General features: G+C 40.9%; 2 protein-coding genes across 2 annotated transcripts in view; one reads left to right on the forward strand and one right to left on the reverse strand.

The window, feature by feature from the left end:
- FANCL (Fanconi anemia, complementation group L) overlaps positions 1–1670 on the forward strand; it is a gene marked incomplete at its 5' end in the record, with an annotated part of 17492 nt that extends 15822 nt beyond the window's left edge. The window contains 3 exons of the mRNA XM_009082298.1: positions 698–814; positions 1100–1171; positions 1635–1670. Of these exons, the coding sequence (XP_009080546.1) occupies positions 698–814; positions 1100–1171; positions 1635–1670 (225 nt within the window). The remainder of the gene's footprint in view (positions 1–697; positions 815–1099; positions 1172–1634) is intronic.
- Positions 1671–1729: 59 nt separating this feature from the next.
- VRK2 (vaccinia related kinase 2) overlaps positions 1730–24747 on the reverse strand; it is a 37136-nt gene continuing 14118 nt past the window's right edge. Inside the window, exons 7-13 of the mRNA XM_009082299.1 lie at positions 19086–19218; positions 10101–10221; positions 8207–8262; positions 7301–7482; positions 4212–4385; positions 3747–3911; positions 1730–1966 (exon numbers count right to left, since the gene is read on the reverse strand). Of these exons, the coding sequence (XP_009080547.1) occupies positions 1730–1966; positions 3747–3911; positions 4212–4385; positions 7301–7482; positions 8207–8262; positions 10101–10221; positions 19086–19218 (1068 nt within the window). The remainder of the gene's footprint in view (positions 1967–3746; positions 3912–4211; positions 4386–7300; positions 7483–8206; positions 8263–10100; positions 10222–19085; positions 19219–24747) is intronic.

The raw sequence follows: 24747 nt of genomic DNA on the forward strand, positions 1-24747 counted from the left end.
CAGAGTAGCAGATGTGGAAAATCCAAACATTCTGTTATGGATGTTGATGACTTAAGTTCTAATTAGGTAGAGCTGCTTAGAGGGGACAAGAGGCCATCCAAATACTGGTGCATTTCTAACAAAATGGGAATTAATTTTTCACAACACTTTAACGCACTAGATTAGGAGCTGTGCTTTCACTTGTGAAACTTCTAAGTTTAGACACAAACAGATGTGGAAAATCCAAACATTCTGTTATGGATGTTGATGACTTAAGTTCTAATTAGGTAGAGCTGCTTAGAGGGGACAAGAGGCCATCCAAATACTGGTGCATTTCTAACAAAATGGGAATTAATTTTTCACAACACTTTAACGCACTAGATTAGGAGCTGTGCTTTCACTTGTGAAACTTCTAAGTTTAGACACAAACCCTCAGTCACATCTTACATTGAAATGTAACGACAAATCATTATGGTTAATCAAAAAAAGAATGGGCCCAAAAGTATGAAAATGCTTATTGAACTAGATGCAAAATATAACCCAGTAAAGTCTTGTACATCTGGAAACCAGTTTCCCATCTACACCATTATGGCATAAACAAATATACTGAAGGCAAAAATAGTAATTCTTAGTAATAAAACCTATGAAAGCAAAAAGAGATGAACCTGTTTTGTGTGTTACCAGCCCCAGTGTAAGCTAAAAAGTGTTGTGTTTCCAGGACTTCACCAAGGACTGTGGGATCTGCTATGCCTATCGCCTCAACGGTGCCACTCCAGACCAAGTGTGTGATGATCCCAGGTGTGGACAACCCTTCCACCAGGCTTGTCTCTATGAGGTAAAGTAACTGCTGGCACAAGCTGCTCCTTATCTGGCAGATTACAGAAAACAAGCACTGCCCACTTAAATTTCAGATGAACAAAATCCCATGCAGGGCACTGTGGCAGTCACTGTGCTTCTCCTTGTCCTCCAACTCCCTACATAAGCTCCTGGAGAAGGGAGCCACTCTCTTGATGAACACACCATGTCAGATGGTCATCAGCTGAACTCTAGGAATATATAGATGGTTCTTAAGTTGGGTATGCAATCAGTATGAATTTTAACCCACTTCCTTGTGTTGCAGTGGCTACAAGGTCTTCCTACCAGCAGACAGAGTTTTAATGTCATCTTTGGTGAATGTCCGTACTGTAATAAGGTAAGGGAATCCACGGAACAGGAGTGAACTAAATGTGTGGGAGCTCTGAAAAAGGCAAAAGCTGCTAACAGAGTCTTTTTTAAAACAGAATTGTGGCCAATATCTTTACTTTACACACTGGAATAGAGGAAAACTGTAAATTCCTGTGCATTTAATGCATCAATATATAACTAAAGGTTTTTGGACACAATATAAAGACAGCCCCACAGCAGTTACCAACACACTAGTACCAAAGTAATGAAGTATAACTCTGCATTGTGTTTTATGATTTTTTTTAATGTTGCTGCAATGAAAGTGCAGTTTAAAAAAACCACCACAACCAACTCCAATACTTAAAACAGAAAACAGCCCTGCACAAATAGCTTAGTGCATGCATAACTATTGAATGCAGAGCTGGAAAGGTTAAGAAAACTTTGCCTGTAAAAAGTATGCACTGACAGAATTATTAAAAAACTTTTTCAAGCCCCTGACACTGAAATCTTCAATGAAGAAACTCTGAGAAAAAAACTGTGATGGGAACACCACAGCCCTTAAACTGAAGATACGGAAACAGCAACATCAGAGAAGACACAAGGAGAGTACTATGAGTAGCAGGAGCACTAGAACAGCTGCAGTGTAGGGGTAGGTTTCAGCAGTAAATGCAAGCCTGAATATAACAGCTAGAGAAGGACTGGTGCCAGAGCCAGCCTGGGATGGTGCTGGCTGAACTGGAGTTAGGAAGTGGTTGTGTTTCTTCATGGATTCTGAGAATACTGTGTGAGGGTTGAATGGTGGCAGATCTCTCGTCCAGTCTTTCTGTGGAGGAAGAAGATAGTAGTAATAAAGTTCATGTTGATTGAGATGTGAATCAGAAGAACAAATGTTATCCTAGAGAAAGCAATACATCACTTCAAAGCCTGACCTCTGGAATTTGCAGGTGTATGGATATTGTATACTAAATGTGTAACATAAGGTGTGGTTAAACACCTGCTAAAGAGACATAATCTGTATTTATTGTTGAAGGCTACAGCTGAAATTCCTCTCTATCTTTAACCTGTTTCCAAAAAAACTTTAATATATTCAGTCTTTCCTATGTTCCTGCTAATAAAGATTTACCCTGGAAACCTGAGAGACAACTCTGAAGCTGGATTTGCTATCTCAATTTGTCTAAGTTTTGTATTTCACAGTGAAGCTGAACTGACCTCCTGCACAGGGCATAAACACATGCTGGTAGTGTGGGGCTGAGCAGGGTAGGGCCTGGGCTGTTTTACAGCTCTGGAAGCAATGCCATCCTTAGCTAATCTCCACCTCCAAAAGGAATCCCCAAACCAGCATTCCATTTCTCATTTAGCCAAGACTTGACTCTCTTTTCCCAAAACATGTACAGTTTTGGTTTTCTACATAACTTTCCTTGCTCCTGAACTGTGTCAACGGAATTTAGAGGAATTCTGCCAAATTAAACTAATGGAATCCTGCTTTTTTTTCCTTCTCCAGTTTCTCATTTGAATATCTTAAATGGTATCTGACATCCATTTCGACTCTCTCTCGTATTATGCAGAATATTCAGTACCACACAACAGTTCTACATGGACACAGCATGTTTAATCCTATTGGAATAGCAGCTCTTCCTTTAGAACAACCAAATCCAAACACTAGCCCAGTGCTCAGTCTCTTTCCTGTAAAAACTTTACATTTGAGGACTAGCAAGCAGCACTGGACTATCTTCCTATTCCAAAGCTATATTTGACTTTTCAGACTCCACCTGCCCTGTTAAACAGCAAACCAATGGTTCTGCTCACCACTGTCCTGCCTGATGCTCTCAGGTACAGCTGTGCTTTTTCTGCTTCCCTCTCCCAGCTTGTACCGGGGTCTCCAGGCAGTGGTCAGCAGACTGCTTGACGCAAAGAATTTTGCATTAATCATAAAGCTACCTTGAAAGTTGCATTTTTTTGTGCTTATTAGAAATTATCCTCATTTTTAACCAAGTTATTTTTCATATGAAAGTAAACCAGGGTGGAATCCCTTCACTAAAATACACTGAAGCTCCAGAGAAAAGGAACACACCTTGATTACCATTATTCTATAATTACCATTACATTATTCTGCATTATTTTGCTAAAATTGTTTTATTTTTTCATCATTTTTTCCTGTAGAGTTGAAGAGTAAGACTGATATGCAGTAAATTACCAGTAATATTTAAGGTGAATTAATTAACTCCTAAAATCCTCAGATTTGTCAGAATTTAAGAACTTAATTAACAAGTGCTAGGAAGTTTTCCACGACATAGAAAAGAAAGTTACTGACATAAATTTCTCCCAAGAAAACAACAAGGTCCACAAAAAGAGATTGTAATTTCCCAACACTTGTATCTGCATCCAAGTGCAGGGCTTTATGTACACAAGAGTGGAGTGGTAGTTGGCTAACAGTACATCTAAGCAACTACAACACAAACCTTTACTGTTTGTGGCAAACATCCAGTTTGCAGACACAGTTCAGGCTTTGTTTGTGGGGTTTTTTTAATTCTTCCTTTTAAAAAAAGCTGATCATTCCTTCTCAGGGCCCCAAGACTGTTCTAAGGTAACACCAAACCACTCACCTTTTGTGGCTGCTCAGGCTCCTGAACCGTAGGGTGAAAGTTAATTGGCTTCTCTTCCACGTAGAACTGCCGGCACGGCACCCGGGCACGGGGCCTGCTCGGGTAGCTGGAGTCATCCTCTTTCCCCCAGTTTTCATTATGGTGCAAGGGCTTGGGTAAGGGAACCTGCTGGGGTACAGGAAAGGAATTCAGTAGCAGTCAGAGTTAGCACAGGTGCTGTTCCAGCACTTGGATCTCTCAGGTTTGGGGCAGGTATGGTACTGCTCTCCTGGTGCTTATCCCCTGGGCTGATAAGAGACTCTGAGGTTCATGTCTGGAATACTAGGAGCCAGCAAACATCTGCCAACTTCTGGGATTTGTGACAGAGCACTTGGCTTTTTTCAAGCCCTTTTCCTCCCTGCCCACCCCAAGCTGGAAATGGAGCTAACAGAGCAAGCAGATGCCTGAAGGGGCCCAAATCCTCACCAGCAGAGGCTCTGTTGGGTGAAGCACCCTGTTCCTGTTCAGTTTCCTCGGCTTTTCTTCACCTGGGAGTTGAGTGCCTGGTACCCCAGCACAGGCTTTGTTTTGACAGGTGTATTCTTCACCTTCTGTCTTTTTTCCCTTCTGCTGAGCTGGTTTCGGCTTTGGTAGACGACCCTGTGATGCACAGGGAGCAATTTGTAGAGTGAAAAAAGGCCAGATTTCACACAAAGTACACACACCTTCCACAACTGCATCACCTTCCAAACAGCACTTAAAGCACTTGTGTATAAAATGCATAAAAGTATGTATCTTATGCATAAGAATGACCATATTTCATATGAATACATTTTCAGGTTGCTATTGATGTAATTAGTTTTTAATCTGATTTCTCCACAATCAAGCAAGCAGTCAGCCTGACCACACCACACTTCCTTTGGCCTTTCACTGGAGGGGGAGAAGCTGAAAATACTTAGTCAGGGCCAAAAACTGTGGTAAACAAACTTGAGAATTAATGCAATTAATATTTTATCACTTTTGTTTGGTTTGGAACAAAGGACCAGGACGTAGCCATTGCTACATTTTTAATGTCATCTCAACATTAGAGTCAGGTACAATACAGGGAGCTGTATCCTTAAATCCATGCTCTGTAGCAATCCTCTTCAAGAAACTAGTGCTACAGGATCCCCTGACTGGTACTTACAGGTGTTTACTAGTCTTCAGATGGGAATTAACCCCAAATCACCTCTTTTCCTGTATACCAACCTGGTACAGGTAGGATCAGACAGGGCACCTGGAGTCAGAATCTGCTCACAAGCAAGGGAGGAGACAGAGGCTTGGTTTAGTGGCCTCCTCTATTGTTAAGTTGCATCTTTAATCGGAGAAGTATTTGGTGAATAAAAGGAGATGTGGAAAGGGAATGCAGAGATGTAAAGACTCAGACCTAGGATGCCTACAGAGGATGGAGTGGGAGGAGCCTTCCTGTCACGCAACACTGTCAGGACTGCGGCACTAAGTGCACCAAGCCACTGAAATGCTGCATTTTCTGAAAACAGCAATCAGCTTCAAGAAAGTTCAGTTATTTGCCCTCTCTACTTGTATTTAAGTACTCCTTAAGTCCTTTGAATAACCCTAAAACTGCCTTTCTGCAGCTGTTCTGCAGTGAATGTTGAAGAAACTCGCTCATGTCAGCAGCAGAACTGGCTGAAGGAACACACTCCAGTAAAACCAGGTGATGGTTGTGTTCTGACTGTTCCAAGAAGTAAGACACTCAGCATTACAGATTTCTCTGAGAAAGTGCTGACAGGTGCCAAGATTTAGTAATATGCAAACGTTCTCTCTGATCTTGTTCTTGGCCATCAAACCCAATTCCACTTAGTCTTGCGGCACAGGAGTGGTGATAACTGACACTCCTCGGTCATAGATTTTTCAGTGGGGTTGTGCACTTGCAAATAGCAAGTGCTGCAGCAGCTCCTGCAGCCTGGAAGGTCAGGCTCTTCTTTTATGCCAGCACACTGTCAAGCTTTAGGCCAGGCAATAAGAAAGAAATAGATTGACTATGCAGTATCTGACTCCCAAGAAATCAAAGACTGCTGTGAAACAGAGATCCAGCAGGATCAGCTAGAAATCAGTGAACCTGATACTTGGATTCAGTTCAGAAAACATTGCAAACTTTAAAAAAAGCTTCTCAAATGAGTGAGGACAAAGTGGTCACCGCCAGAGCAAGAGAAGTCCTGTCACCAAAATAGCTTCTGGTTTTGTTAAAAGAAAAAAGAAAGGTGCTAAAACCAGAAAAGTCAATACAATTGCTACAATAGGTATCTGTAATTACCAAGATCAAAACCCAGTGCCTTTTCATTAAACATGAACTTTTGTTCTGCCTTCCACAATACGTAAATACTGCTGACAATTGGTTTGTGAGGCACTTGCTACAATAAAATGTAATTGTATCATGAGAGAAAGGTGACAATCAGGAGATCATGAAAAAATTACATATTCTCACTGGTGGTTAATTAGCCATGCAAAACCCCCTCAAACAGATATTCTCTTCTATTAGGAATGATTACTATGCAGGCCTACAGATGTCAATACCACAGTCATTCAAATACTTCTTTACCTACTAATTGAAGGTTGTAAAGCTCTGGTGCCAAGGTTTTGCTTCCAAAGAGCTAATTTATGACTAGAAGGATATTTTATGTCTTCAGTTGCAGCAGCTACAAAACTCAGCAAATCAGAACCATCTGTGCACTGATACTTGAATCACCATTCATCTCGCAGCCTATCAGTCACATTAGTTTGCATCCTGCATTCTTGGCTCACAGACACTTGTGATGGTCCAAAGTTCACCAGAAATATTAAAAATGGATGGTCCCCTGACCCTGCCTTATTGCACACAGGCACCAGAGACCCAAACAGGGCTGGTGCATGAGGGAGTTTCACTGGACTGACATTTCCCAGGAAGGCTGCTAATTACCTCACTCTCCACTTAGTGAAGCAGAGCTTTATTAACTTAGAGCCTTACACTTGAGAGACTAAAGGAAAATAGGACAGGATACCTGTCACTTTTAAAATCCTGTGGCAGTACATCACATGGCTCCACATACCAATAGCACAGCTCAAGCCCACAGTAATACCTCCTCCACATTAGGGCTGCAGGAGTAGAGAGGCAAATGACAAAGAACAGTTTGAAAGGGAGAAAATGAATTAAATGCTTGCACTAATAAAGGTAACTTTGCTTCTAATCTGTGACGAAGGAAAAGCCTGGCATTCAGGCCTGTCTTCAAGATGTTAGTGAACAAAGTCCTTGACTTCCCCATTATCCTGAAAGTAAATCATTCTCCACAGACCTACTGCTTTGAAGTGAGAGGCTGTGGGTCAAAAGGACTCGTGGCAGTTCTTCCTCTTAAGGGTTGACATTCCACTTTTTAGCAAAGCCAGGGGAAACAGGAATTAACAAACATGGTGTATTATAAGGCAAAAGAACTGCTGTGTCAGTCTCATTTCGAGATCTTAAACTATTTCCTCTTCTGCAAAAGGAAAGGCGACAAGCAAGCAGGAGATGTCAGAAATGGTCCCAGAACTGTCTCACTTACTCTGGACACTTTAGCAGTGCAGTGATTCTGTGTGCATGCTGCTGCAGAGAATTCCAGAGGGCCATCATACTGCCTTCCACTTGACTTCAGTCCATCCAGCAGGATTTTCTTGAGCTCTTGATACTTCGGCTTCTCATCGTAAGCTAAGCCATAAACACAGGCCAAAAACTTGGCTATTTCACCTGTAGAGCAGATTTAACCGTAAATTTCACTCTCCTTCAGAGAGGATTTAATTCCAACAAGGCGACACAATTTCAGCTGAAGACACACTCAAAATACAGAAATGACAATATCTTGTCTTTTTGAGATGAGAAGAGGAACAGCCTTGGATAAATAAGGCAGCCCTGATGTGCTCCATCTCGTTATGCTCAGGCATTAATTCCTACAGCACCAAAATTATCCAAATATACGCATTAAAATACTTTGTTGGCAAATATTGATAGTTCTGTGTAAAAGAGAAGTCTTATATTTGATATATCATAATACCCTTTAAATATTAATTACTCTCAGCAATATTATTTAAATCTGCAGAGATAATATACTGGGAATGCTTTGGAAAAATGCAAGTTTTTAAGTTTTTTTCACTTCACATACAACTATTGTTTTTGAAGTTGCCTCCTAAACCAGTCCAACAGCAGCAATATTTTGCTGTCATTATCAAGTGGTTCAAGAAAACAGGGAAACCACTGATGGGCAACACCTTGGATTACATATGGCCAAGATCTCTTATGTCACTCCATGGGATACACCACAGATGAGACTAAGAATTCGCTTTTTTTTGAAGACTTTGTTAAATTTTTGTTACTTTCACTTGTCTTTTGCTTCCTCTCCACCCCAGAGTAAAACATTTAAGTATGTTTAGTAACATGCTAAAGAGCTACATGGTGCATAGTGGCAGGTACTTACAGCTGCTTCCAGAAGAATCCCACTTCATCACTGAATCTGGGAGCTCATCCATAAGTCTGAAACAACATGAGAGTGCAACAACTTACTGTGGTTTTGGAACAGGTGATTCTTCATTTGGGATTCAGGGAGACAGCAAGTCTCAGTTCCAAAGGGAATGGACCTCCGGGATAGCTAATGACTCACAGTAGTCCTTTTAAACTCAAATATCCCCTTACCAGCTCAAATTTTAACTCTCTGCACACTGCTGGTCTCACCAAGATTGGGCTGACAGCTAAAACTGCACTTTAAGGTTTGCTTTGTAGATATTTTAAGCTTTCTAGAATGAAAAAGAAAACCCCTCTGAGGCGAAATGGCTTGTTCTAATATCAGTTTGACTATTCCTATTTGTACTTTGGAATTTAAGCAGCAGTTCTGGTGTGCTCGCTAGGCATTTAGCGCCAAGTACTCCTGCCAGGGAGCTCATGGGTAGCTGGGTGAGTGCTGTCAAAATTACACACAGGCATTGGCAGGGCCAGAAGGGGAGAGGGAGGTTAGGTGACCTAAAGTCCCACATATTTCATGAACAGAAGGGCCACAGGTGCACTTCCTATCCATCCAGAAACAGAAAACAACACTGGAGCTCAGGATCTGGAAACAGGAGGTAACACCTGCCCTCATTTTGCACAGGCATGACCCAGGAGGACAGCCCAGTGCCCACAGGCACCTGAAAACTGAGGTAGATAAAAAGGAATAACCTGGGCAAGTTACCTAATTCCAGGAATGGAATTCATTAGACTAAGAGCAGATTTCTGCTAAGTGCAATCTGTATCATTTCTGTGCATTTCCTTGAAGCCTCTTTGCTCAGCATCCTGGAAACACGAGCGATCCAAGGGTTAACCGCAAGAGAAGAATTAGTGAAGCAGCTTGATTGATTAAATTGATTTAACATTGAATTGCATGAGTGTTACCTTGCAGGGGGTCGTGTAATGATCAGAACTTCTAAAGGAGAAATATTAAACATAACAGACGGTGTCAACATTTACAGATGCAATCGGCACTATCCGCAGGCTGCAGACTAACCTCTTGTCTGCTGAGAGCCGATGCCACACGGAATCTGCAGATTGATTTCCGTGGATCAGCTATCCCTATTGTGTACCTCTGTTGTGACTTGTCCTACTTAAAAGTTTGTTGCCTCCTGCAATTGTGATGTTACATTTCTGGGTAACTACTCTTCGGTGTAGCCTTCTACAGGCTACCCTGTACCATGTGCAATTAACTCTGCAGTCCCAACCGTGAAAGCAGAGGAAGAACACACTAAACACACTCTGTTGCTTTAGTGAGCTCTAAATGAGTCACACTGGGGATAAAGGAAAGATTTTCATCAAGTTCCTTAGTATTTTGGTATTTAATTGTTTGTAGTGGCAGCAAGCTTATAGAACATTAAAAACCTACAGAAAAACATCTGAAAAATAGTATCATATAGAAAGTTAAATAAATTGAATGCACATGTGGAAAAAGCTCCAAGAGCTGTTTATACTCCAGTCTCTACAAAGCACCCGTGAATTTTAAAGGAACCACAGAACAACCTTCTGTATGTGCACTAAGGCCTGTGCTAATTTACAAATGTTTTCTTTAAAAAAAAAAAAAGTATTGGAAAAATACACAGCCGACAGAATGCCTGTGTACTGTGCATTGGAATTTATCCTCTCTCTACAGCAGTACAGACATAAACATGCAAAGGAGGGTAGACATGCACATAAAGTTCACATTTTAACTGCTTCCCACATCTCTCTTAATTAAGGATAATTGTTTTAGTTTTCTCCTAAGGTGTAGCATGGAAAGCTGTCTCAGACCTGTTCTGTGCTTCAGGGTTACAGCATGGTGTGTGTACACGCGTGTGGTGTTTTATTCTTACTTGGTTTTCGCAGCCTGGACAGCCACAGGGTCCTTCAGGTTCTGCTCCCAGGGCAGCTTCCCACATAACCATTGCAGCATGCAATAGCCAAGGATTTGAAGGTCACCTCGTCTGGATGGGGCTAAAATGTGGGACAGGAGTGGGGGAAGAGGGGGAAAAACAGAACCCAAAAAACAATTAAGAATAAGAACCTCTTCTTAGGAAATAGAAAAGACTTTGATTGAACTGGTGTTGATGAAATATGAAAAAGCCAAACGGGTAAAGTGTTTTGTTTATTCAGCTGTACTAGACCTAAACCGACCCAGCATTTGGCCACAGTCCACAGACAGGCAGTGACTTGTTACTGTTGAAGTGAGGAGGGTCAGTTTCCTCACCTCCTCCAACTTCATCCTTCCTCAGTCTGGCCTGTCACATGGACTTGATCCCCATGGCCTCTGACATGATCCAGACAGCCCATAACTGAGTACCAACACTTTCTCAAAGAGCCAAGCAGTAAAACAAAGAAATAAATGTCTGCTGCTAAATTGCTAACACATGTTCCAGGAAGTCCATGGGGTCCACATTGGTCATGCAGGGACTCTGTGAGAGCAGACTAAACACTGATGGCCTTTCCTGTTCTCCCGCGGAGCTGTTTGAACTCGGATGCTAGGACAAAACTGCCATCTAGTGTACGCTGACACTCCGGAGCTGCCTGCTTGCAGGCACCGGGACCGCTCCTTTAGACTCGGCACAACCCAAAATACACTCGCTGTTTAGCGAAGTCCTGAGTAAACTTACCACTAACGCTTCCAAAGAGGAAGTTATTTCACCAACAGCTTTCACTCTGCACACCCCAAGCAGAATGCAAATACAGGAGATAAAATTCAATCAAAAATTAACTCCATCCCCAAACATCATCTATGCATAGAAATGGGTAACTGAAGTTAATCTATAGGCTGACTTTTCCAAGAGAAAGAGAGGGGGAGAAGTGCAATACTAATAGAATTGCTATTGCCTGCTGCTACTAAGAGGAAACCAAACTTGAAGAAACTCAACAAGCAGGATGGCTGCAAGATTTCTCAGTACACATTTGACTTGCAGCCTACAGTTTGCATGTCAAAACCACATGGAATCTGCAACAACAGAAACTGTTCATGAGGATTAGAGACAGACAGACGCAGAAGTTACATTTGTGCCTTTCCAAAAGGAATTTGTGCTTTCCAGGAAGGAAAGAAGAGTTCAGACTTGTTTGACACTTTTTATCCAGTCTAGTAGCAGAGTACAGTGCTGTTAATCCAGCTGTAAACAGATATCATATTTTATGGGCCTTCATTAAATAAATTCCAGAAAGTCACTCAGCAAACTTATCTTTTAATTTAAGAAGTCATCTGCTAAAAGCCACAGTGCCAACACATCATAACTGTTCTTGTTCCTGTACACACATTATTGTAAAAGCAGAAGATTAGTTTTTATACATTCCCTATCTTAACTGCTATTAGGCTCTGGGATTATTAAAGGCCCTCGATCCAACGGAACGCTGCGCTATCCCTCGGGCGTCGTTTATTCCCTGCACTAGATTCAGCAACCTCCTAATGCAAGACTTGGCTCCCATATTAAAATAAAAACACAATCTCTACCACTTGCTGTTCTGTAGTGATTTCTCCAGCCATAAATCTCCTGTTAACTGTGGAACAATTCCATTCATACACATGTGTTCACAACTCCTTTTTCCATTATGGCAATTCCAGATTATATCCGTGTAAGCCAGTGTTTTCGACTGCAGATCCTCTAATTTTCACACAATGCTTTTCTGGCACCTGTTTGTGTAAGAGGGGCTACAGAAAGTGGCCTTTTGAGGAAAATTGTTGGAATTACAACAGATAGCTTTTTTCCACAGAGGGATTAATTGCTGTGCATCTGTAAATAACACTAAGCCAATGAGATTTCAGAAGCTAACCCAAGATAACTCATTTTCTGACAAAACAGGCCCCAGAGACTAAAGTTTACTCCACAGTCAACAGTTTGGCCATGACTAACAACCTTCCCACTCACCGGCAGCTCTTCCAGCCATTTCCTGACTAAGACCAGGGCAAAGCCATCACAAATCAGGAGCTCTTGGCTAACTCCTGCGTAAGGCCACAGAAGGCAGCTAGGGAACAAAAAGCATACGTGGAGCTAAACTATACCTCAGTAAAAATAACAGGGGAAGTGTTTTACAGAGACACAGTAACTCCTGTATCCCTTTATCTCCTAGGTCACTGCAGGTGTTACTTAATAAAGACATTTACATGTGTTTTTCACAGAACCACATGAAAACGTCAGCATTTGATTCTTTGCCTGTACTTGCTTATTCTCTCTACTCTGTTGTCAGCTCGGTGTAAACTAACATAACATTCTCAGCTTTTTTAATCATTTAGATTCTTGTTAAAAAGTATCACGCTAATCTGAAATGAATTAATGTTATCTATGAAGAATGGAATTAATAGATTTTCACCCCAAAATAAAGCACAAATAGATAAATTTCAATGATATGTGTACTTGGAAAAATAAAACTGCGAACACAAGTGAAGATTACAGGAATTCCTGATAAACATCAACAGAGAGAAATCAATCTGCCTTCATTTTAAATACAACAGCCAGGCAAAAATAAAACAACTCTGCTTGATAACTTGTCACCATTACAGGAATGTATACTCCAAACAGCACTTATTTAAATCAAATTCTTGTACTTCTCTCTAGACTAAAAAACTTGCTGGGTTATTCTTTCTTTTTTTAGTAGATGTTTGATTTCTGCTTCCACAGGATTTTTTTACTATTACTTTAGCCTCATATGAAATACTGTTTAATGGGAACATATTGATGATATTTTGCTTCACGGTATTTTTATAGTTTAATTTCTTAATTTGAGGATTTAAGGCCTGATTGTGTCCTCAGTCCTGCCAAGATAAAACCGGAACAACTCCACTGAAGTTAATGAACTAACAACCATGTCAATGAAATCAAGAGTTTCATGTACACCACAAACATATACACAACAGGCAGGCACAGGATCCAATGATAATTCAGAATAACATAACTGAAGCAATTCACCTCGAGAAGAAAATAAATTATGTATCTCTGTATACATAAGGAAAGTTAATTATATTTCATGATGGTCATGTTATGATAAAAATGTATCACCACGAAGTTTTAATAAATGAACTGAAAAGTGATATAATTTAACTCAAGGTTGAGATGATAAAAACCCTAACAAATACAAAAGTTGTCAAAAATCAGTGCCTCTATCAAGGGCAGGACAAAGGAAAAACACTGAAAAAAGCTGATGATAAAGAATTGCTTCCCAGAGTCTGAGGAGCTCACTGCAGCAGGAGAGTGACTAACTCTACACACTGGGTGGCTACAGGGAAAAGATTAGATAAACATAGTTAAATTTATGATAAATTTTAGTGCTTGGAGGCTATTTCATACAGTTATCCAGTCTCAGGCAGGGCAACTGCCAGCCTGGAACAATCCTCTCCTCATGTACAGCCCTGAACTGTTAGCTTGGCACATTGCTCAAGTACTCGCTGACAATAACCGTCACCAAGGAATGCTGGAAAGAAAAATCCAGGGCAAACATGGCCTCACCACAGCTGGAGCACAGCTCTTCCAGACAACTCAGTCTGGGACATGGCAAGGAGTGACTTTTCCTGTGCCAGCCATGGTCTCTCCTAAACTTGGATCCTACAGCCATACACCCAATGGCACAAAACACACAGCAGAGCTGGCAGGAGGGAACAATCATCAGGACTGCTGGAATGGGATGTGCTGAAAGGAAGAGGGCTGGTGTCCTGGTTCAGTGAGGAGAAGTTTACATGGTGGGAAGGTTGGAAGATGCAAGGGAAGTTCACCATGAGATTTGCATGGTAGATAAACGGTGGTGGCAAGGGTTGTAGATACCTGGTCGGAAGTAAAAGGTTCCAAGCTTGCAGTAAGGAGAATGTGTGGCAGGAGAGTGGGGACAGAAGGTTTTACTCTTCTTTCACATCTGTGTGGCAGAAGAAAAGAATCACAAAGGTAAGGGCCTGACAAGTAGGCGTGGGCAAACAGCTCTGAGATTCAGTGGCTTTTTGAATTCCTGGTGTAAAAAAATTAAACAGCCGAATCCCAGGCACACTCATCAGTTGTGCTAGAAAGTTGTAACACTCAGCATCTTATTTTTGCTGCTTCTGGACATTCTTGGCAGGGCAGAATAAGCTTACAGAGGTGGTTGTAGGAACCTATCCAATCTCCTTCTTGCTAAAGCCTCACTTCTTTCACTTACAACCACCTCCTGCTCCCTCTTCTGCTGGGCACACATTTCTAATGCAACTCTCAGGAGCTAAACCATTTTATTTATTTCACACTGCAAAGTTCCACCCATTTTTTTTGCCAGATCTGTTATATTTTCCTTTTATTATTTAGGATTTACAGTTTTTCCTGCACACAGTCTTTGGGAAACACATATCAAACTGCAGCAAATCAATAATTCATTTGACCGACAAAAAAAAATAAAAATCCAGCAGGCTCCCTCTGAATCCTAACTATGCATGGACAGATGCCAAATAAACCTCTTGATCCAGAGCCATTTAGAGCTCTGTTCTCTGGAAGCAGGCTCCGAGAGAATGTGTTTCCAGGCATAGGTGTTTATATTCCTACATATCCTTCCCCACAGAATGAACCTTGCATATATTCTAGTCAACCCCTGCATGTAACAGGGCAGGAAAAATGGACAAGCACTGAGCTGTGTTTTTAATATCAAACAGCAACAGTTCTGTCAGAGCAGTGGGGAAAGCAAGAGCAAGAACTGCAGAGTTTTCCCTGCAGTCAGCCTGATGCTGGCATTGCCCTGGACAAACGCAGTGTCCAAGCATTCCGACGGACCTCAAGGAGCACAAGTCGCAATAACCCTATGTGAGGGGCACAGAGAACTGGCTAAAATATGGCCTCAGGCATAGCTGCAGCTGTCTTCCCTGACACAGGAGATGAAAACACATGAACACACTTTTGCTGGATGATACTAGCTCAGACGACACATTCACCAGACAGAAAAAAGCGACAACCAGTGGGTCTGATTGAGGCAAACATCATCAGACGTTCCACTTATCCTAAGCTTATCAAAAGTCACCACTACTGTGTTAAGCAGCTTTTACTATTCCAGATGTAGCTATAAGTTCTGCACAGATTTTGGTGGAGTATCTACCCGATGTGAGAGACAGCGAAACTGTGCACAGCTACTGTGAAACGTTAGAAGGAAGAGGAGAGTCATCTTGAAATCGATGGCAAACACAAATGTATGCTGGAGGGAATTCAACATAGACAGTTCATACTCTTACGTTCATCAATGATAGCAAATTAAAACTGGTCCTACACACTCAATGCACAGGACTGGAGTATTTAAAAAAACCTCAATATGTTAAGCACAGTATATCTCCAGAGAAATTAGGTATTGACTGCATGCCTCAGTGAGTAGAAAATCTACAAAAATCCATAGAAGGCATTGATCCAAATATTACTTTTTAACACTAACTATGTAACAATTTTTTAAATGTGCACTGGGTACAGATATAATTCTCTTTAATTATCAATCAACAAACCGAAGTGTAATACTGTTTATACAGTATGGTCTCTAAAAATGAATACAGTGAATACACTCAAATGCAAGGCTAAAACTATCAATGCAGTTGTGCCATATGAAATTTGCATCAGATTAAAAAGGGTTTAACTTTATAATACCCACAATGCCACCACATACTGGAATGCTGATGGTGTGGGTCGGATCCTGTGGCAGAGCCCAACTTGGACCCTGACTTGATTAAAACGAGCTAGGCACAGATTGTGGATGCAACTGAGGGTGCAATGAATCCTTGCAAACATCTGACAGGTCTGTGAGTCCCAAGCAGTGCTGTGGCATTTGTAGGCTCACAGACACACACACATACTGGGTGGACAGGCAAGCCCAGCAAAACTAAAGCTAAAACCAGCATGAAGAGCCAAGACACGAGGCAAAGATGCTGCTCCCAGCCTTTCCCAGCTCACCTCCTCAGTTCTGGCACAAAGCCAAAGCCACCAGCACCAGCAGTGCACACCAGCACGCACTGAAGCACTTGGCTCGAAGACAGGAATTCACCATCCACTGCCACAGGAACGGCACATCCAATTTGGCCCTTACCAGAAGCTGTCGGAAGAATACAGACTAATTCTGCCCCCCAAAACTGTTACCATGCAGTGGTCACTGGTAGGAAACTTGCTGGATCCCAGTGGATTGCATAACCTCCACATCTGATGAGCTCCAAGGAGAGTTGGGGGAATAAACCAGCATGCAGCTGGTTAAACTCTCCATTCAACTAGGGAAACTCCGGTGTTGACTTAAATTAGTGGGAAGTGAATGCATTTGACTGGCTTTATGCAAGGAGGTTATCAGCTTCGAGCATTGCCAAGAGGCACTTTTGAAAGCAACAAATTTCTAATTTTGTTAAAGTTTCAGCATGTACCTCAAATCACTGTATATATTCAGGTACTCAAAATGTTCTCATTTGTCTAGCTCAGTGCAGCAACTGGTACTGTTCAGGAGGTTTGAGATATTTATGTTGTACATGCAGGAAATGCCCTCTGGAAAGGATCTCATTTATATAAAATAACATTTAAAAATTAGAACTATATTCCTGCAGCATTGAAATAAAAAAATACTCCGCTCTGAAAAACTGGGTAAGACCAGAATGAAGGCTGTCTATGCAGCTTTCATTTGCCAACAGGCTTTAAACCCTTCTCAGAAGAGTACCTCACCTCACTTGGTGCATGAGACTTCACCACAAGTTGGGAATACAGGAGACTGTTGAGCAAAGAAGCCCATTGCCCCAACTGCTGGAAGACTTATATTATCCTGAAACTTCTCCACAACTCTAAAGCTCACAATGAGAGATGAGGGAAACCAGTCGCTGTATTCTGCCATCTGGACCTGTGCAAGCTCCAACAGAAGTTGCTGCAGATGTGTATTTTCCCGTGGATGCTGAGAGATCTGCTGCAAATGGGAAACTCTGGTAATCTGACCTTAATGGATTCAGGCTGGTTGTCATGGCTTAACCCCAGCCAGCAACTGAGTACCATGCAGCTGCCTGCTCACCCCGTGTCTTCCCAGTGGGATGGAAAGGAGAGTGGTAAAACCAGTAAAATCCATGGGCTGAGGTACGAACAGTTTAATATACTTGAAATAAACTAAAAACTAAGGATAAAATAATTGCAATGTAAAGGAACAACAAAAAGAGAGAAAGGAATAAAACCCAGGAAAGACAAATGATGAACAACATAGTTGCTCACAGTTGTTTCCTGGAGTCACAGATTGCAAAATTTACCTCACATTTCCATCTGCACACCTTTTGCCACCCAAGTTTGTAAAATCTCCCTACATATTCAAATAAAAGGAATCATGTGTCCTGTAATCACATACCCATCAGATACAAACTAGCTGTTACAACTATCCAATTGCCAAATCCCAAATACTCCACCTTCCGCCTATTCCTCAAATAGCATCCACCTCCAATACTAGTACACAGCCACACTGTTCACACTACCAGGCAAAGCAGCCAGAGTCAGAACTCCAGAAAACATGCTGTATGCTTGGGAGGGCCAGAAGAGCCCAAAACAGATGCCCTCTTCACCACAAAGTACTTTGTAGCAGGTGAAATCGTGCAATTGTCTGAGCAGCAAATACTTGACTGTCTTATTTCATTTTTCCTAATGACCAGAGTTAAACGATTGCAGGTTTTAACAGCTCTGGCAAATTATCAAGACCCTCTACATTACATGGTCAATGGTCCTTTTAATAGAAAAAGCAATAATATACAGTTGTTTGTGCCAACTAAAACTCGTTAGAAAGTATTAGTTTAAGGTAACAGTTCAGCAGCTATTAACAAGCACAAATTTCTCCAGTTATCACTCATGACACTATGATCCCAGCCAAGCTGGCAGCAGCAAACCATCCCTTCTGGTTTAGGTGATCCTGGGAGTGAAGGGGGGGATAGGGGAAAGAAAAGTTAACAAAAACACTGTTTGGTAGCAAGAGTCAAAGTTTTTCAATAATCACCATTTTTTTTCACTAGCATAACATTAGAATTGACTTTTTGTCTTGCTGACATAGCAACTAAGAAAGTTGTGTTGCATTGACCATATTGATTGTGAACAATGCAGCCATCAGTGGGACTTTACACCATATATTTTCGATATTGACCTCCCATTCCCTTTTCCATGGCTCCATGGGTCTGCTATTGGATTTGGACTGCAGTGTAATAAACAGCTAAGGTTTAATTAATGGTAAATGAATACAAGACATAGGTTATGACTTTAACTAATTAGGGAATTGTTGAATTAAGTCTGCCTTGGAATGCAAGGCAGTACAATCAATATCCAATAAAAGGACTATGTATGTAATTTACCTGCAAATGTGTTTCCAATACCATCAAAGTGAGTTTAAATAAGTAAGATATATGAAAGGCTACTGGCAAAAGACTTCAAAAAGTTAACACTTTATGGCTTCAAAAAAGGTTTTTCTCCTTGCAGAAGGAATGTCATCTTGAAATATCCTCCTATAACACAGATGGCAACACTCAGACACAGCTCTCCCTAAAGGACAGTGCAGACTCAAAACATTTTTCCTTGACAATGCAACATTAGCAGATACTGCCTCTGCCTCTGCAGAGTACAGCAGACTCAAACCAGTCCTCCCAGCATGAACCAGTTAAGTTTAATGGTGAGCTCTCTTCTTAGGGTATCTTGGTCTGCCCCCAGTACCATACATGCCGAGCCTTTTGGGTTTAATGGTGCTGCCCCCCTGCCTGCACCAGCCCTGGAGAAGCATTCCCAGGTACAAGAGGAGGTCACCACACAAGGGTCTGAGCAATCCCCAAGACTACTTCTACTGTATACATCAGCTCACACAGGCTGATAACTCATTCTGTAATCACTCATCTGAAATAAAAAAAAGAAACCTACCTACGCCCTTGTGGGCATCTACGCTGGTAAACTCTATTGTCCCATTATGGCCCTTCCTAGGATTTTCCTGATACTGTTTGTGGTTCCCATTGGGACAATATCTGTAGGCAAGTCCATAATCTGCAAGATAAACCTGGAAGACATGAACAGACAAATGAATAATGCTTTTGTCCTTTGAAAGTATAACCTTTATAATTAAGTCTTAAGAAACTGATAGGTTAAGGACAGCCTTAGATCTAAATTTTATTAAACCAAATGGTGCCTCAGGATAAAATATGTACAACTGGGGGCTATAACAGCTGCCCTCCCCATTTAAATCCTTCCACTGCTATACTCTTATCTTATTCCAGAGTTGAGCAGAATTTCAGTCGTTTTATTTTGTTCCTAAGCTCTCTGCTCTCCAGGTGGGCATCCAGACATCATAAACGGCAATATGTCTTTTATGTATCCTCACGTCGCTTATGGGACCCCTTCCTCTCCTTACTTAAGCAGGCACATACACACATCCCTGTTCAGATCTTCTGTCAGCTGAGACTGTACAAATTCAACTCTACTGTTGTACTCTGTAACTTCAAAGCCAAAGGAAGTGAGAGGCAGCAGCTTTCCCCAGTCGGACTGGACACAGGGCTGCTGAGCATTGGCCTAACTGTAGTCCCATCTTTGGCAATGTCACTGGCAGTAACTCTGTACTGGCATCAATTTTTTAAACGTAAGGTGCAAGATAAAACAATGTGAAACAAACTAGCCCCCCCCCCCAATCCAGAGAGCCACCTTATTAACTCACTCCTGAATTTATAGTACATTTTAAAAAGGTACAGAGGCAGACTTCACTCTAAGTACTCTGAAGCAAATACATAAAGTTAAATTCATGTAAGAGAAAAAATGTAGGCCCACACACTGTGTATAGTATAACACTGCCACATTCACCTTTTCATCCTGACACAGATTTGGTTTTGGTTTTATTCTTTCGAAATGCTTCACTATAGCTACCTAAATAATCAGAGGGAGGAAGCCCCACACTTCTGAATGACATATCTGGGAGCTGCATCTGCACGTCCTTGGGACTTAGAGGTGAAAATATTAACTGACTTTTATGGTATTTGAGATGAAAACAGAACAGCTCAGGAAAGATGAGTTTTACTTTCTGTTCTGCTGCCTGTCACGACAAACCCCAACATACCATCTGGCTCCTACACCTTTCTCCACAGGCACAGTGCACACAGCACTGCATCCATGTGAATTCTGCCACTCACAGAATTCAGACTGAAGGCACAAACCCAAACTATGAAGTTCAGATTAACATGTTCTACCCTCCAACAGGCTGGACTTAATACATGCACATGGTCCATCACTGCAGTGCAGCTGACAAGCAGTAACTTGTTGAAAGCATCTGGAATTTAATCAGAGTCTGTCCCCCACTAATATTCTCACTCTGTTGTTTTCATGCCCCAACCTGGCCTTTGCTTCTTGCATTGACCAGTTCTCACATTAGGTAATTGCTTATTTTAATAATTATCCAGTATATGGTACTTTTACTTTGAAAAAAAAATAAGGCTAAAGACTGCACTAATACTGCCAATGGAACTGATCTTTGGGGCAAAAGCTAAATCATCTGAAGAGATCACTTCTACAAAACCTTATATCATAAAAAAAACTTACTTATTTGAACCTTGGTTTTGTTTCCACTTTACCTAAAAAACAGTTTCCCTATAAAAGTCTAAAATATCTTTTGGCACTCACTTGTAGTTTAATTATGTCACTCCTGGTAGAGGAAAAACAAACAAACAAGCAAAAAACCCTCAAGAAAACTTAACACATTATTTTGTGGCACATTCTGTTGAACTACTGATTCCTGTTTGTGCTCCAGGCAGCTGCAAATCCTGGGATTGCTGGTCTCTTGGTTTTACTGTTTCTGCTGCAGGATCTGAGCTTATTTGGAGCGTGTAAGCTGGGATGCAGCACTCACTTCCTGCAGGGTGATGGCTTTTAAGATTATCAATGATGTTTTTCACCTGACAGACTACAGAATCTGTGATACAAGTTTAAAGACCGTAGGCACGTTTAGAAAATCTGGGACAAGGCACAAACCTTTTTTGGGTTGACTGATTTGATTTTCTCCTGCATCCACTCTCCAGTGAATTCCTGATGCTCTGGTACCTGTCCTAATTGAGCCCACAGTTAGTTAGTTAGAAAACTACCTTCAACTACCCTAATATCAAGTTTTGCGAGGCTTCTGCATCCTTTGTGGGCTGGGAAGGAAAGTGGAAGCTAGAAGGTGTATTCTTCCCAAACTAAGTGGTATGTTTTGGATTTCACCTGACTATAGATTTCTGACATGTGCAATAAGATAAAATAGCTTTAAAAATTACCTTATACTAAAATGAGATTTTAACTGTTAGGAAAAAAGTAAATCCAAAGCACCTCTGGCAGCTCTCTGGGCTGAGCATGTTAGCTTACGTGACAGATACTCCTGTGTGACAGCCCAGCTTTGGTGGCCTTTCAAACTATACCAGCAACAGGTCATCTAGAAAGTAGCCACAGACATTTGCAAGTTATACTTGAAGTATGTAAAAAAAGTTACCGGTTATCCTGCGGCTAAATCACAGTAATTATGTACTCTTTCTTTTTTTAAGCAACAACATTAATATACACCTTTTTGAGGCAACAGATTTGCTTGAAATACCTTCAGTAGTTGTATCAGCAGAGCAGTTTTGAATTTATACTGAAAAACTCCCCCAAAAGTGAGTAGTAGATTTGGGTTATCCTCCCTTTACTGATGGTGGAGAGACCTGGAAACCAAGAAGCAATTGCTTCTTAAAGCCACTGACATGCAGGGTGATCCCAACATCTAGAATCACACCAGTTTGCTCCAGAAGTTGGTCATGATTGCCACTGCTAGCTTCCTTCTAGGTGAGCCATTTATCACCTCCATAATTTTCTCATCAGATTTTCCCCACAAACATGCAAATTGAATGTAGCCTGTCAAGGCAAAGCCTCTTGGCCACCAACAAAAGTCAATCCCCTCCAGCTTGTGCAAAACCAGCAATGCACAGTTACAACCTTGCCACAACCGTTATCAGAATGACTATGTTATTTTAAATTATCATTAAGTTCATTTCATCTATTCTCATTATAACCCTTTCATCATTAAAGAGATATATAGTTCTTTATAGCCAGTTGTCACTTTTTGATAATGTAACACAGTGTGCCCTTCCAAATTTGCTCAGAACGTAGTAGAGGTGGTTAACAAATTTATAGTTGTTGCAGATTTTTTAAGGGTACAGTTTCAGCAGTCCTGTTGCCCTTTCTGTGCATGACTCCCTCACAGTGCTTTATAGCTGAAGGGCTAAATATCTGCTAAACATATAAAATTCTTACAACTGGTATACATTATGATCTACAACTGCACTGAGCTGGGTAGTTACTAGCCTGGCACTTCGGGTTCTTGTGGTATTCTCTTTATCTTGAGGTACACAGAACAGATTTATCACTGAAAGGATGACAATACAGTGATCTTCTTAGCACATTTTCTTTCCGGTGGTTCCATTACTAGGCTTATGTCATGTCTGTAAATAATTAAGTAGATACCTACTAATAAGAGGCAGATTGGCTGCTAATGGCCATAGTGCTGTCAAGTCCAGTTGGGCACTATACTACAAAAAGGGTAAAGGCAGGCTGAAGTCCCTTTTGGGACAGAAAGTGTGAAGTATAATGTTTAGGACAGAAATAGCATCTTTCGCAAAACAGAAGCCAAGGGAGGAGAAAAGCAGGTTAACAAAGGAGAGAGAGAAAGGGGTACCAGGTATCTCTGCATACTGTAGCCTTCCTTCTGTTCTTCCTGAAGGAGAACAGAAAATATTTTCATTTTTCTCAATCCATCTGCTGTTTTGCAAGTCTGACATACTGGACTAAAGAGCAGGAATCACAATGATGCCTCTCACAATGAAAAACAGGTTAAAGTTGGAATTGCTTTCATGCATGCTTTTTCTCTATATGATAAATGTGTGATCTCCATCTTCTGTGCCAGTCCACTGAAAGCTGGTCTTAGAAGTTAACATTTTGAAATATTTTTGTATTCCTCTACCTATGGTAATCAAGTCTGAGAGCTTTCTTCTGTAACTATCTTGCCTAAAAAACACTTAAAATCAAAATCAGAACTGAGGTGCAAATGCAATTATAATTTATAGTTTAAAAATCCAACCAAGCAACTTCTGGAAAAGACTTCAGTCTGCAACACTGCAGCATGTCTGCCTATATATTCCATGGGGGGAAAAATACTACAAAGCGATTGCTTTGAAGAGGCATTCTCTCACACCTTATTTCATTTATTAAAACCTCAGATTTTAAACTCTTGTCTGTGGTCCACTTGTCCCTCTCAATGGTATCACCCTTTCAATGAGCCTAATGGATTTGAATTTCTTTTGGAGTCCATATCAATAATGCTTATTCTGCTTTTTCACATAAACAGTTACCACCACACACCGAATTATGTTTAACTCGCCACAACCCTGAGACAGTGCTTCACTTGGTCTGTAATTTATGGGTCTGATCACTTCAAGTTTTCTTTCAGGCCTCTCTGAGATTCATGGGCTGTGCACTTCTCTCAGTACATCACTCCTGTTTTGTCAGTCATTGTGCTAGGTCCATGTTCAGAAACATATTGACTAGAGAATTGATCTTTTGACCTGTAACTCACTGAATGGCCTTGCTCCCTTCTATTCAATAGATCTGCAGCAAGCTGCTCTTTGAGGTCAGTTGATTCTGATCTTCTAACCATTTTTAACCATCATTTGAAGGTCACAGAGTGACAGGACCTTTACTTTATTTGTTTCTCTGCCTTGCCACAGAAGGTAGGGGATAGCAGTATGGATTTCACACATTCTTTCAGAAAGGGACTATGTTATTTATTGGCTGTGGTGTAAATTTACCAAGTTAATTTACAGAAGAGAGACACTAGCAGCAGAAAGCCTAACAGAGAAAAAATATCTTATTTGGAACTGCAGGATCAGTGACAAATTTGCACATAAGAATACACATCAACAGTCACTAAATGACAGAAGAACGCAAAGTTGAGTATAAAGGTACATGTGCTTTTTTGAACAGAGATTTACGTCTCTTCACCAAAACAGAATGTGGAAATACATTTTGAATATCTATATACTATTTTTAAGAGATAAGTAATGGGTTGCTTTTAAAAACAAATTTCTGCTATTAAAGAACATGTAGAATTTATTTTCTCTTAAAATCCTAGACCCTAAAGAGCAAGAACCCACTAGCATAAAATTCTTTTAAAAACCTCACTACATGAACTGTTAGGTCAGATAGTTTTACTATGCCAACTCCCCTTGGAGGTACAGGCCTTGCTTGTATTCCTGAGTTTGCCACTGGCTAGGTGCTCTCACTCCCTGTTTATGAGATTAGGTTGATCACTTTACCTTTTTAAAAAAAAAAACCCAAAACAACAAGACCAAGGCAATCTGTGTTGGCCAAGACAGAAGGTTGGACAAAACACTTCATAAGCATTTTGTTATGCATACAGAAGTTAAAGTTTAATTCGTACCTCAGAAATGCAAACAAATACTAGAAATTCTCTCCTGTTAGCTCTTCTGGATTAGAATGTGAATTTTCTAAATGTTTTATATCATTTCATTGGAAAAGAAAT

The sequence above is a fragment of the Acanthisitta chloris genome, unplaced genomic scaffold, assembly GCF_000695815.1.
Source record: "Acanthisitta chloris isolate BGI_N310 unplaced genomic scaffold, ASM69581v1 scaffold40429, whole genome shotgun sequence".
Lineage (NCBI taxonomy): Eukaryota > Metazoa > Chordata > Aves > Passeriformes > Acanthisittidae > Acanthisitta > Acanthisitta chloris.